This window comes from Triticum aestivum, chromosome 7D (assembly GCF_018294505.1).
Source record: "Triticum aestivum cultivar Chinese Spring chromosome 7D, IWGSC CS RefSeq v2.1, whole genome shotgun sequence".
NCBI lineage: Eukaryota > Viridiplantae > Streptophyta > Magnoliopsida > Poales > Poaceae > Triticum > Triticum aestivum.
In genome coordinates, this window is record NC_057814.1 from 578,190,347 (window position 1) to 578,204,038 (window position 13,692).

At 44.7% G+C, this 13,692-nt stretch overlaps 1 protein-coding gene and 1 pseudogene across 3 annotated transcripts; one reads left to right on the forward strand and one right to left on the reverse strand.

Annotated features, from left to right (window-relative positions):
• The first annotated feature begins 2,321 nt into the window (after nt 1–2,321).
• LOC123165804 (uncharacterized) lies at nt 2,322–3,862 on the forward strand (annotated as a pseudogene).
• Nucleotides 3,863–3,987: 125 nt separating this feature from the next.
• LOC123165803 (40S ribosomal protein S27) lies at nt 3,988–9,127 on the reverse strand. 3 transcript variants are annotated; one of them, XM_044583534.1, is made up of 4 exons: nt 8,848–9,127; nt 8,730–8,758; nt 8,095–8,223; nt 3,988–4,810 (listed from the first exon to the last, which is right to left on the reverse strand). In XM_044583534.1, the coding sequence occupies exons 1-4, from the start codon at nt 8,848–8,850 to the stop codon at nt 4,663–4,665; spliced, it is 309 nt and encodes a 102-aa protein (XP_044439469.1). In that variant the 5' UTR covers nt 8,851–9,127; the 3' UTR covers nt 3,988–4,662. The 3 variants fall into 3 exon arrangements, 1 of the variants encoding a protein (XP_044439469.1); XR_006483193.1 differs by having other exon boundaries at nt 4,698–4,810; nt 8,712–8,758; nt 8,848–9,125; XR_006483192.1 differs by lacking the exon at nt 3,988–4,810 and having other exon boundaries at nt 7,924–8,223; nt 8,712–8,758; nt 8,848–9,124.
• Between the last annotated feature and the right edge of the window lie 4,565 nt (nt 9,128–13,692).

Sequence of the window (13,692 nt, forward strand, 5' to 3'; positions counted from 1 at the left end):
GATATCTCATAACTTTGCGCTTTTCTATCAATTGCTCGATGGTAATTTGTTCACCCACCGTATTATTTGCTATCTTGAGAGAAGCCTCTAGTGAAACATATGGCCCCCGGGTCTATTTTCCATCATATAAGTTTTCGATCTACTATTTTGCAATCTTTTTTACTTTCCGATCTATAAACCAAAAAATACCAAAATATTTACTTCATCGTTTGTTTAGTTTCATCTATCTCTATTAGATCTCACGTTTGCAAGTAACCGTGAAGGGATTGACAACCCCTTATCGCGTTGGGTGCAAGTTGTTTGATTGTTTGTGCAGGTATTGGTGATTTGTGCGTTGTCTCCTACTGGATTGATACCTTGGTTCTCAAACTGAGTGAAATACTTATCTCTACATTGCTGCATCACCCTTCCCTCTTCAAGGGAAAAACCAACGCAAGCTCAAGAAGTAGCACACCTCGAGATGATTCTTTCACAACTGTGCATGAAAGAATTCAAGATGAGATGTTTTGGCCTCATTTCAAAGGTGCCATTGGCGCAATAGATGGCTGCCACATTCCAGTTACTGTACCAGCGGATGAGGTTGTTAACCACACAGGTTGACATGGATTTCCATCACAAAATGTTATGGCGGTTTGTGATTTCGACATGAGGTTTACTTTTGTTGTGGCTGGTTGGCCCGGTTCAGCACATGACACACGGATCTTAAATGATAGCTTGGTCAAGTATGCAGATAAGTCCCCTACACCTCCAACAGGTACTAATATATGTTGCGCCCATTAGTTACTTATTGCCAATGATTACTTTGCCCTTTTATATTGCTGCCATTACTTACTTGCTTCTCAACAACCATGCGTAACAATGTTGTTGCCCTTTCTATATAGGAAAATATTACTTCGTCGATTCGGGATATCCAAACCGTGAAGGATATCTTGCTCCTTACAAAGGTCAAATATATCATATACTGGGATTTCATAATGGGCGAAAACCGGTGGGAAAATACGAGGTGTATAATCATGCTCACTCTTCACTTCGAAATGTTGTTGAACGAACATTTGGAGTGCTCAAAGCTAAATGGCGCATCTTGGGTATGCCTAATTTCAGCCCTCGTAGACCAAAAAAGATTATTATTGCCTGTATGTCATTGCACAACTACATTCGTGAGACCAAGTTGCCTGATGAGGAGTTTGACAAATATGATGAAGATGAAGATTATGTTCCTGATGAGGACTTGCGAGTACGGTCACTCCAAGGAGATAGTGTTCCTGCGAGACTTGACATCGTCGACATGAACAGAGTTCGTGACAGGATTGCTAACTCCTTGATGAGCTCGAGTGGATAGAGTTGTTCCATCCGCTCATGGAGGAACTACTGATCTAATATGTGTAGAAGTGTATATAATATTTTGCGCCGCTCCTAGTAATCTAGCTGTTGGGTTGTCGTTTCTTAAAAATGCAAAGGTTGTAACGTACTGATGTATTGATCAATGATGAAATATTTGGGTTCAATTGCTAGTTCATTCTGTAATAACTGGTGTGCTATTTCTATTTTTGTGCTACATGATGATCCTTATAAAAAATGCTGTCACTAAAATATAAAGTTGATCATGGTATATAGTTGGATAATTATTTAATTATGTTTTATATTAGTGCTCTAAATCAGTATGTAATGTTGTTATTATCATTAAACACCGTGCAACCAATCTCTTAGCTCTTAGGGGTATTTCAGACATTTTCTCCACAACCACAGCTCATACAACTTGTTTACCAAATGGCCTACAGCTTTTTCACAACAGATTTTCTACAGCTACTTTTTCACAACAGATTTTCCACAACTACTTTTAAAAATCCATAGCCGAACCAAACACCACTAGCCTCAAGAAGCTTCAGATTATGATGACCATCATTAATGATCTCATCTGTGTCGACACTCTCATTGAAGTCCATCTCTGTGTTGAACCATCATTGATGATCTCATTGAAGACACAGGGCGCAAGAGCTTCATAACCAAGGTATTTTCTTTTTCAAGTTTCTGACCCTTTATCAAATTCGTGAACTTATTTCAAATTTTCTCAAAATAGATAAACTTCTCGCAAAGCTGTGGATTTTTTTTCAAATTTGCGAACTTTTTCAAAATTCTAATTTTCTTCCAATTTTGGAAGAGTCAATGCTCTAGTGTCAACAACTGAACGACTGACTAGGACAGCAAATAATCAACCGAGCGAGCAAGACCACTTTTGGTCTACGGTACGCATCCTTTCATTACCGCTGCACCAAGGCTCACTCATGGACGAGATATAGGAAGAAGAAAAAAGCAGGGGGCCCGGCCCCATGGCCTTTCATCAAGAAAAAAGCATGAGTGAATGTATGCAGCAATGTGTGCAAGACTCCAAGTCTCCAAGTCAATGTCAACGTAGTGAGTACTGAGTAGAACTGTCGAGCTACCATTTTCGGACTATAGCCGCCGCGACGATAGGCAATCAAGCGAAAGCGCAACCCCGCGGGCACGTCTTCTTCCCCGTCTCCGGCACAATCCGTTCCTGCACGCACGCGCTCGTTGCCCTCACGCCAGCCATAGGTCGCTAGTAGTTTCTTTCTTCTCCATTGACTGATCGACCCCTGCATGCGCGCGGGAAGCCGCCATGCACGCGCGCCTCTGGGTCGCCGACGACGTCCGGCTCGGCTCCAGCAGCGGAGGCAGCAGCCCGGCCGCCTCCCCCTCCGGCCCCTCCGACAGCGACGGCGGATCCACCAGCACCGACGAGCACTGCCCCGACGACCCACGCGAGTCCCGGCGCCACTTCTCGCGTTTCCGCCCGACCTCTCCGTCCTCCTCCAGCCCACTGTGCGGCGACGACTACAAGCACCTGCAGCGCATGGCCCTCCTCCTCCCCGCCTTCTCCTCCACCGCCGCCGCACGCGCGGACGCTCTGCGCCAATGGATCGCTGGTTTCGACGTCGGCTGGGTGCTGGACATGGGCCGCGGGAGCGGGGCTGACCACGGCCTCCCGCGGCGGGAGGTCGGGAGGAGGATCAGGGCGTGGGCGCAGGCGCTGGGCGCCATGGACCGCGTCTTCCGAGGCCGGCACAACCTGGAGGCCCGCAGCCCGGCCAGCGACGCCGCGGCGGCGGAGCTTGCGGGCGAAAGCGTCGGCGTGATGCTGAGGCTGACCGGCACCGTGGCCGCGCTCGCGAGCTCCCCGTCGAAGCTGCTCGCGGCGCTGGACGCGTACGCCGCCGTCTCGGAGGCCTGCCCCGGCCTCGCGAGGACCTTCTCCTGCCCCCCCCCCCCCCCCCCCCCCCCCGCCCCACCCGGTCCCGGCCGCGTCCGACGCGGCGCTGGCGCCGCAGCGCCATCGTGCGCTGCGCCGTGCGTGCCGACGTCATCGGCATGCGCCTGCCGCCTGGCTGGGTCCGTGCCCGCGAGGAGCGCATGGAGGGCTACATCAGAGATTACCTACGAGTCTCCTGGGCGCCCGTGGTGTCGCGCCTTGACGGGAAGCCCGGAGCCATGAACGCTCTCCGGCGACGGAATCTGCCGAGCGCGTTCCACTCGGCGTTCCAGAACGCGTGCGGCATGCAGAGGGGCTGGAAGGTGCCCAGCCCGGTGCTCAGGGGTGACCTCCGGATGGCCGTGTCCGAGACCGTCGTGCCGGCGGTATCTGGACGACCACCCGGAGGTTGACGGGCGCGGAGGAGCTCCGGCGTCACTTGTCGGAGCTGTCCGAAGGATAGAAGATGAAAACTTTTGGGAGCAAACCAACTGCATCCTTGTTTCCGGTTTTTGTCTCTCACTGGTTCCTTTTGTTTTTTTCAGATGTTTTCAAACTCGAAATTAAATTGAACAGAATCGTGCACAATGACAAGGAAACAATGTCCAGCAATGGCAGGCATACAAAAACAAGCTTATGCATAAAAACGCTCGAGTACACACAGAAACATGCACACTATGTAAAATTAAAACAGGGGAGACGGCGAAAATGATGCAGGCTTCAGTGACACCCAAATAACATCCCCTATCCACGCAGCAAAAAATCAAATTCAGAAGAAGTTAGTACCGCGGCAAGTGGTGGTTGGACCGCATCATTGGCCGCCAGAGTAGAACAATGGTTTCCTATGCCGGGTGGATGCGGCTCGCCACATAGCCCAGAGAGATCCAAGTTTGAGATTTACGGGTAAAGTACACAATGTTGCTTCTCCTGCATCCTGCCCCATGGCCCATAGTTCCGGGCTCATGCAAGAAAGTGGCGCGCTCTTCACTTCCTCCCCCCAAACGACTGCCCAGTTTGTTCAGCTTCTCCACAACCATCCATACCGCAGGCTTGATTGACATGTTAAGGCAGTAGAGCCAATTAGCATTGTGCATGAGAAGCATGTCACCACAAACCACCAGCCGCCATCCTTCCTAATCCTGGTGTTCACTCCTGTCCTGGATCGCGGGTGTTATCTCCTCCGGACCAAGCTGAGGGGCCAACTGCAGATCTAGATGCTCCCAAAGCCCTCCGAGAGAAGGAACTGCTCATTGAATCCCACAATCTGGTCTATTACCACCAGATCAGGATATGCACTTCAGACCAAGAGTCACTTCCAACATGCCAATCAAACAGGGAGGAGTCGGTAGGAACTGACAAGGAGATGTGAGTTGGGGGTGATGCAAGGGGGGCTTTCAGAATGCCATTCTGATAGAATTTTTCCCACATTTGGCACTGGATGGGAGACGTGGAGTTGAAACCTCCACACCGGTGAACACATCGATGGTGTGACAATATCCGTTGCAGTGGTAGATGAGATCGCCATACGAAGAGCGTGATATTCTGCACAAAATGAGCACCGATAATTAGAGCCACGGATAGGCACATGATATTTTGCAGATCAAATATGCGTGCCTATCTGTCAAAGAAACTTGATATGCCCCAGGAGTAAGAAGCATGGATAAATAAATAAATGTTGTCCAGATGGGTTACACACAAAAAGACAATTTGATCCAATTACATTTCGGTGGGCATGTCATGTTCAGATTCAGAACAATCTATTAGCACCCAGCACACGAAGAAACTTGCTTACAGAGGTGTCTCCCTTCAGTTAAAGTGTTAAACTTAAAAGATTTTGTGTGTGAAATCAGTACATTCAGAACATAATAAAGATGTATAGCCAAGGGAAGCTAGTGCCACCTTTCGGCTAGCAGCACACTCTAAATAAAACCGACAATTGTATGCAGCTCTTTTGATGCATTGAGATGTTGTTCAGAAGTTTCGAAATGCAACTTTCCTCTGGTCAAATTTCTTTTTCTTTATTTCATTTCAAGGGCTCAAATTTGCTCACTAATCAAAACAGAATACTGGTTAATTGGGCAATCAGGTAGCTAGTTGAGTCGAAATGCTTGCCTACTCGGATCAATCCACTAGATCTACTCTAATTCTGGCCTCAGGTAGATAACCAGTGTTACTTCCTAGTTCCTACAACAGTATCCACTAAAAAATTGACGGAAACGACCGTGGGTTATGAGATCAGAGACGAAGTGACCAAGAAGGGAAGAAGCAATTCATCAAAACAAAAAGAAAACAAATATAGGTGGAACTAGCTAGGGCTTCAGTGCCGTGGAGGGAGGGAGAACGAGCCTCGTGGGTGAGGAAGGAGACGGCAATGGTGACGCGGTCGCTGGCTATTGCGGGCGTCTTCTTCTCCGGCGGAGCTGCCGACGGACAGAAGGAGCAGGTGCACTCTGAAAACGAACGGCTCGAATTCGCCCGGGCACTTCAGGGTTCAGATAACGAACGGCTCAAATTCGTCCGGGCACTAAAAACAACACAGAACACTGACGGACGGAACAAGGGAACTCTGGAAACAAATGACACCTCCGGGTTCAGATAACCAACGGCTTAGATTCGTCGTCATTGTATCACTATACATGAAAATAGATATAGCATTCCCTGTATAATGTTAAAATTCATTCATATTATTGTTTTGAATCTTATAATAAGAAGTTTATTGATCAATCAGATTTCTGCTATATTAATAATGCTTCTCTTGGAACTATCATGCTCTCGCAGTCACAGGTCATCAACAGGGCCCAATCGATGTTTTTGAACACTGCAAGATAACTAAATTCTAAAAATTGAACTTGCATAGATAGAAAAACAGAAGGACCAACAACAGGCGACAAAGAGTGCAGGACCAACAACACGAGTTGCTACAACTTTCATGTTGGCAAACGAGCAAGCATAACAATTAACAAAAACAGACGAGCACACATCGGCGATAAGAAAGTAATGATCTGGATGACTCCATTTCCTCCGGGTTCAGAAGACGAGCACACATCGGTGTGTTTGGTAGCCCGCATAGAGTCCAACCAGGCCTGCGCGGGAAGAAAATGGACTGTTTGTTTTCCTACGTTCACTGTTGAGCCTGCATCGCACGGAACATAAAGTAGCTCCCAGCCAGGACAGCTAGGAACGTCCAAATCGGCAGGTTTTTCAGAGCCAGGCCCGCGGCAGCGGCGGCTGCACACGAGGAGCCATGCTTGAGAAGTCGCCTTGTTTCCCGAAACGCAAGCAATAATTATCCTCATCTTTCCTCACCGCTCTCTCTCCACTCTCACACCGGCGGCGGCGGCGATCAGCAGATCGGAGATCAGCAAGGCAACCACCGTCCGGACTTCACCGGCGTCAGCAACATCACCCGCAGCACTTCGGCAATGGTGGTAAGCCGTATTTTCACCTCCTAACCTGCTATTTCGCATTCGATCCGCGTTTAGATTCGATCCGCGTCCTAGGGGAATGGGGAATCGGGGTGAATAACGATAAGATTGATCATAACTTGACAATGTATACTAAGTAGTCATGGATTTTAGGGTTTCGATCCGGATTGAGTACAAGGGGAATGGGGATTGGGGGTTAATCTTACACAGTAGCTTAAATCTTAGCCCCGGCGACCCTGGAGGCGGTTGGAGCAGCGGGGACCATTGGCCTTGTTCTTGTCCTCCTGCTTGACCACTGTCTCGTCGTCATCACCAGAGTCCAGATCGATTGGCAAAGTAAGGTGGCCTGGATCCGGCGCCCGACGCCCTGACCACCATCTCCATCACTTCTTCTTCCTCCTCTGGCTCCGAAGGAGGAAAAAGAAGCGGTGGGGATGGTTGTCAGGGTGCCGAAGTCAGGCCACCGTACTTTGCCAATCAATCTAGACTTCGGCGAGGACGACGAAACAATGGTCCAGCCGGAGGACAAGAACAAGGTCAAGGGCTCCCGCCGCTCCAAAGGGTCGCTGAGGCTAAGATTTGAAACTACTGTATAAGATTAATCCCGAAACTCCATTCCCCTTGTACTCAATCCGGATCAGAACCCTAAAATCCATGGCTACTTAGTACTCACCGTTAAATTATAGTCAATCCTATGGCTATCTACCCCGATTCCCCATTCCCCTACAACACAAATCAAATCTAAACGCGGATCAAATGCGAAATAGTAGGTTAGGAGGTGAAAATACGACTTACTGCCATTGCCGAAGTGATGTCAGTAATGTTGCTAACACCGGTGAAGTCCGGCCTGTGGTCGCCTTGCTGATCTCCGATCCGCTGATCTCCGCCGCTGCCGGTGTGAGAGTGGAAGAGTGGAGAGAGCGGTGAGGGAAGGTGAAGGTAATTATTACCGACGCTTCAAAAAACAACACGACTTCTCAAGCGTGGCTTCTCACGTGCAGCCGCCGCCGCCAACGTGCATCCCGCGGGCCTGGCTCTGGAAAAACCTGCTGATTTAGACGTTCCTAGCGGGCCTGGCTGGGAGCTGCTTTAAATTCCATGCGGTGCAGGCCCAATATATAGTGAACTCAGGGAATCAAACAGCACATTTTCTCCTAGAGCGCGCCTGGTTGGCCTCTATGTGGGCTACAAAACACGCCCCATGCCTTGTGTTTCCGTCTAAACAAGCGGGGCAACCAAACAGGTCATCTTTCGTTACGCCCCATGTAGGCTAGAGGGTATGCACTATGCAGGCAAACAAACAACACGCGGGTGTTGGTTTTTTGCCTGTTTTCCCTCACCCAGGCTCAACTAGGTCAAGCGTGCAACACAGATAAAAGTTGCTACGAGAACCAAACACACCCTTTGTTGCCCTTGCGGCAGAAGGAGCATCCCTCAGTGAGCCTCGCCTTTCCTCCTGTAGGCCGGCAGAGCACCGTCTCCCAACCTGGGCACACCACCATGGTCTGAGAGTGGCTGAACACGGTCGTTCTGTGATCAAGACAGTAGAAAGTTGGAAACATCAGTCATCAATTTTTTCTTTTTTCTTGGCGAATGAATAAGTTAACTGAACTTGGTTCATGTATAAGCATCAATATAAATCAGGGGCAGGCAAACAACAGACTATCAATGGAGGCAGATCCAACATTTGACGTGGAATGATCTTCAAAAGTAAAATCAGTAATCAGCTAGAAGCATTAGCACAGGCAACCGACAAGAGCACATCATCAGCGAAGCACAACAATAGTAATACTACTAGAAGATGCACATGTTCCTAAATCTACAGACCTTCTCATACATCAGCATCTCGGCAATCAAAATTGCATAAACAAACCTAATCTTTATCAAGACATAGCAATTTTTTTTAAATCAATTCCTCTGGTCCATAGTACACTCCACCATCATAATTTATGTTGCTATTGCGTATGTACAGTATTTGCTAGGAAGACAGGAGTAAAGCGGGGGGGAAGATGATGAACTCATTTTGCAGCAGTTACATGTTGAAGCAGCCCTGGGACTTGACATCCTGCACGCAGAGACGAACGCATCGTTAGGGGCCAGGCTAAGAGAGCAATCAACCATCAGATTCTATAAGCGAGAGCGACACGCACGTACCATGAGGAAGTAGTCGGGGGACTGCACGAGGCGCTTCTTCTTGTGCTTGAGCTTCTCGAGCTTCTGCAGGACCTGCTCCGATCCCCAAGCGAGATCACGAGACAGAGAGAGAGAGAATCAAGCTACGGCGTGCGATCAGACGATGGGAGCAAGCATTCGAGATCGACCGAAGGGGTCAGACGAGCGGCGGTGTTGGCGACGGAGAGGATGCGAGCAGAGCACTGGGTGGCGGCGGGGGGTGGGAGGAGTGGAGGGCTAGGGCTGCGGCTGGAAGAGGCGTTCCGGCGAGGGCGCCCCTATTTCTGGCTTTCAGCGAGACAGGGGCGAAGCCTCGCGTCCGGGGGACGGCCCAGCCGCGCGGAGGCCACGGCCTTTTTTTTTTGTTATATCTTTTTCTGTTTTATGTATGGTTTTTTGTTTTATTTTTGTACTTTTCTATATCTATCTACTACTTAAAAGAATGTAAGGTTCTAATTTCACCTTTCTTCCCACCGCTCCTTTGTCTAACCTTTACTTTATGATAATCAATCAACTTAATTTACTTACATTCTAAACCAATTCCATTTTAATTTACTTACCAAACTTCTGACCAAAATACAAGGTAATTCACGGGGAGAATTTGATGAACATTTATTTACACAATCGCATTATTATGAACAGGTATATCATAATTTAACGTAATAGAATTTTTATATCCCGTTGCAACGCACGGGTATTGTTCTATTATATTATACTACATAAAAAAGCGTAAGGTTCCCATTTCACCTAACCTCTCTTTCGTCCAACCTTCCTTACATATGTCCCACTTTTTCCTACTCCTCTTTGATTTTTTTCCCTCACATCCATTCTCCCTAAAATAGAATCAACTGTCTCATGTTTTACTAACTTAGCAAAATAAGTGCTTAACAATAAAATGGCATGTAAATCATGGTAATCGCATACAAAAGTTTGGCAAACGCATTAATAATGTGCAGTCTTTAAAATATTCCCGTTGCAACGCTCAGGCAATTGTCCAGTACTTTAAAATATTCTACCTCCTTTGATAGCCTTCAAAAACACATTTGAAAAATCTTGAACAAGTATTTAAAAATGTTGAATAAGTATTAAAATTTGTTGAGCGAGTATTTGAAAAAAAAAGTTGAATAAGTATTAAAAATGTCGAACAAGTATTTAAAAAATATTGAATAAGTATTTAAAATGTTGAACAAGTATTTCAGAATTGTTGAATAAGTATTAAAAAATGTTGAGCGAGTATGAAAAATGTTAAATAAGTATTTAAATCGTTGAATAAGTATTTGAGAAATGTTGAATAAGTACTAAAAAATGTTGAGCAAGTATTTGAATAATATTGAATAAGTGTTAAAATGTTGAACAAGTATTTAAAAAATGTTGAATAAGCGTTAGGACAATGTTGGATGTGTATACAAAAGAATGTTGATCACTTACTCATTTTCTTTTGACATACAGAAAAATGCGGAGTGAAAATGAAAACAAACATAATAAAAAATAAAATAAAAATTAAAAAATGGAGAACAAAAAAAAAGAAACCCAAAAAGAAACAAAATAAAACAAAAAAACAAAGAAAAAAGAAAATAAAAACAAAAGACCTCCTGGTAAATCGTATGTTGCACTAACCATCCCACCTTCCTCACCATATGAGCTCAGTTATATATTATTTCGCTTTACCTCAATTTCTTTTTTCTATTTCTGTTTCTTTTTCTATTTTCCTTTTTCATTTTTATTAGGAATGGTTTTATTCGTTTTTTTATTCATTTCTTTTGCTAAACTGAATGAACTTTTTCCAAAATTGATAAACTTTTTTTCAAAATCCATGATCTTTTTTCAAAATCCATGAACTTTTTCAAATCGATGAACTATTTTACAAAATTGATAAACTGTTTTTTTTCAAAATCCATGAACTTTTTCAAACCAATGACTATTTTACAAAATCGATGAACCTATTTTAAAATTCGATGAACTTTTTTTTAATTTGTGAGCTTTTCTTCAAAAATGAGGAACTTTTTCTAAATTGATGAACTTGTTCAAATTCATGATTTTCTTCAAAAAAAAATCAGAAAACTGAGTGACGCAATAGACATGCTATAAATAGCGCCGCCGGTTGTTCTTATATTTTTGGCATTTTATCATTTACTAGAGTCAAGTAGTTCTAGTGGTCATGCGAACTTGTATGTGAAGACCATGTCTCGAGTTTGAATTCTGGAGAGGGCCACCTTTTTGTTGTTTTATACGCTCTTATAAGTTCGCTGTGCCCCGAGCGGTCTTAGCGAACGGGCGAATCGGCCTTGTTGGGCCAGACGCCCAGGCCCAAGTGGGCAGCGCATGGGCGCCAGTATGCTTGCGACGCTGAAGGCACGTCTTAGGAGCTCCCAAACATCTCTGCCAACACTAAAAAACCCTAAAAAATAGATTGTTCAACAATTGATAGAAAAGCCCAAAGTTATGACGATATCTAAGGCAATGATCATGAATATAGGCATCACGTCCGTGACAAATAGACGACTCCTGCCTGCATCAGCTACTATTACTCCACACATCGACCGCTATTCAGCATGCATCTAGTGTATTAAGTTAACAAGAATGGAGTAACGCCTTAAGCAAGATGACATGATGTAGAGGGATAGATCCAATCAATATGGTAAAAACCTCATCTTTTTATCCTTAATGGCAACAATACAATACGTGCCTCGCTACCCCTACTGTCACTGGATGAGGACACCGCAAGATTGAACCCATCACAAAGCACCTCCCACATTGCAAGAAAAACCAATCTAGTTGGCTAAACCAAATCGATAGATTGAAGAGAAATACAAAGCTATCTTAATCATGCATAAAAGAGTACAGAAAAGACTCAAATAATATTCATAAATAATCTGATCATAAATCCACAATTCATCGGATCTCAACAAATACACCGCAAAAGAAAATTACATCGAATAGATCTCCACGAACATCGAGAAAAACATTGTATTGAAGATCAAAGAAAGAGAAGAAGCCATCTAGCTACTAGCTATGGGCCCGTAGGTGTGTGGTAAACTACTCACACATCATCGAAAGGGAAACAAGGCTGGTTTAGAGGCCCTCCGTGATCGAATCCCCCTCCAGCTGAGTGCCGGAAAAGGCAGCGGAAACGTATTTTTGGTGTTTTTCTCTGACATAAGGGGAATATTTAGGTATTTATAGAGCTAGAGTTAGGATCTGCGAGGGGCCCGCAAGTCTAGGGCGCGCCCCTAGGGCTTGCGGCCTCCTCGTGGGTCTTCTGGCCTCCCCTAGGGCTTGTGGCCCTCATGGGTCTTCTAGCCTCCTCCCGAAGCTTTCTAGGTGTCTTGTTGTCCAAGAAAAATCGTCAAAAAGTTTCGTTCCGTTTGGACTCCGTTTGGTATTGATTTCTGTAAAATACAAAAAAAGGAAAAAATAGCAACTGGCACTGGGCTCTAGGTTAATAGGTTGGTCCCGAAAAATGATATAAAATAGCATATTAATGCATATAAAACATCCAAAATAGATAATATAATAGCATGGAACAAACAAAAATTATAGATACGTTGGAGACGTATCACAACGTTGTTAAGTACATTTTTTTAGGGAAATGTGCATTTTGTTTATCTCATATGAAGAAAATAGATTACAATATCCCTATTTAGGATGCGCTCCGTGGTCCATTGGCGCAGCCGATGTGAATTGGGGCGATGGTGAGGTCATGGATTGCGTGCGAATGCAAGTCGAGCTTGTGGACCACCTCTGATTTCGCCGATGCGATGGTCATCATCGTCAGGTCTCGCCTTCCCCTTTGAGCTTGGTGTTGATGGTGATGATGTGGTGGTCAAGTGGAAGGGGGGGCGGTACTAAGGGGGTTTCGATCGAGCGAAGCAATGTACATCTCTTGAACGTTCGCTGCAATGAGGTTCTAGCGCAACCCCAAGTTGGCCCAGAGAGCATGCAGAAAAAATCAGCTAGACCCAACTAGCCGCTTTTTACAAAAAATCCATCAATAAAAAAAGAAATCGGATACAAAAAAGGCAAATAATAATAATAATAATAATAACAATTGCCATGCTCTGATTTATAGAAATGCCATGCTATACTTTATAAAAAAATCATCCTCTAACTTATAATTGCAAAGGTATACTCAATAAATATTCCATGGTATCTACAAAAAGAAATTGCCATGCTATAATTTATAAAATTGGTCACGGGTCTGAGTCCCGAAGACAATCTCTTGTAGAAATGTAGGGAATGGCTGCGTGCAATAGGCCCAAATTGGTCGGACCCTACGCAAGAGGGAGCTACGTGCACCGGGCTGCCCTTTTTTGGCATCGTCTAATTTATAAATTTACTATGATATACTGAATAAATGTGCCATGCTATCTAGAAAATAAATTGCCATGCTATAATGTATAAACAGACAGGAATGGTCCGGCTGCAACTTTAACAGATAATGTTTATCCAGATCACAGAAAAAATATAAAACATTAGGGTGCTTCACAAGGAAACTAAGAAAAAAATGGTTTCTCTAAAAATCATGGAAATTTATATTAAGAAATTGTGCAGTGTTCACATGGCAAATTTTGCGTTGCAAAAAAAAATTGTAACTGTGAGAAGGCGAAAATTGGCCATGGCAATAAGGCTGGTAGTATACCACAAAGAATTTGATGTGGTCAATACAATAATTTTGCGATGATCTTTTCTTTGGAAATGCCATCATGAATGGAGAACATAAACATACAAATTTTCAATGTGCCTAATAGAAACATGACCCTAGAAGTTACCATGTTTTAGAAAACCACAAATTATAAAAAACTTGACATCTGAACATTACAAAAATGT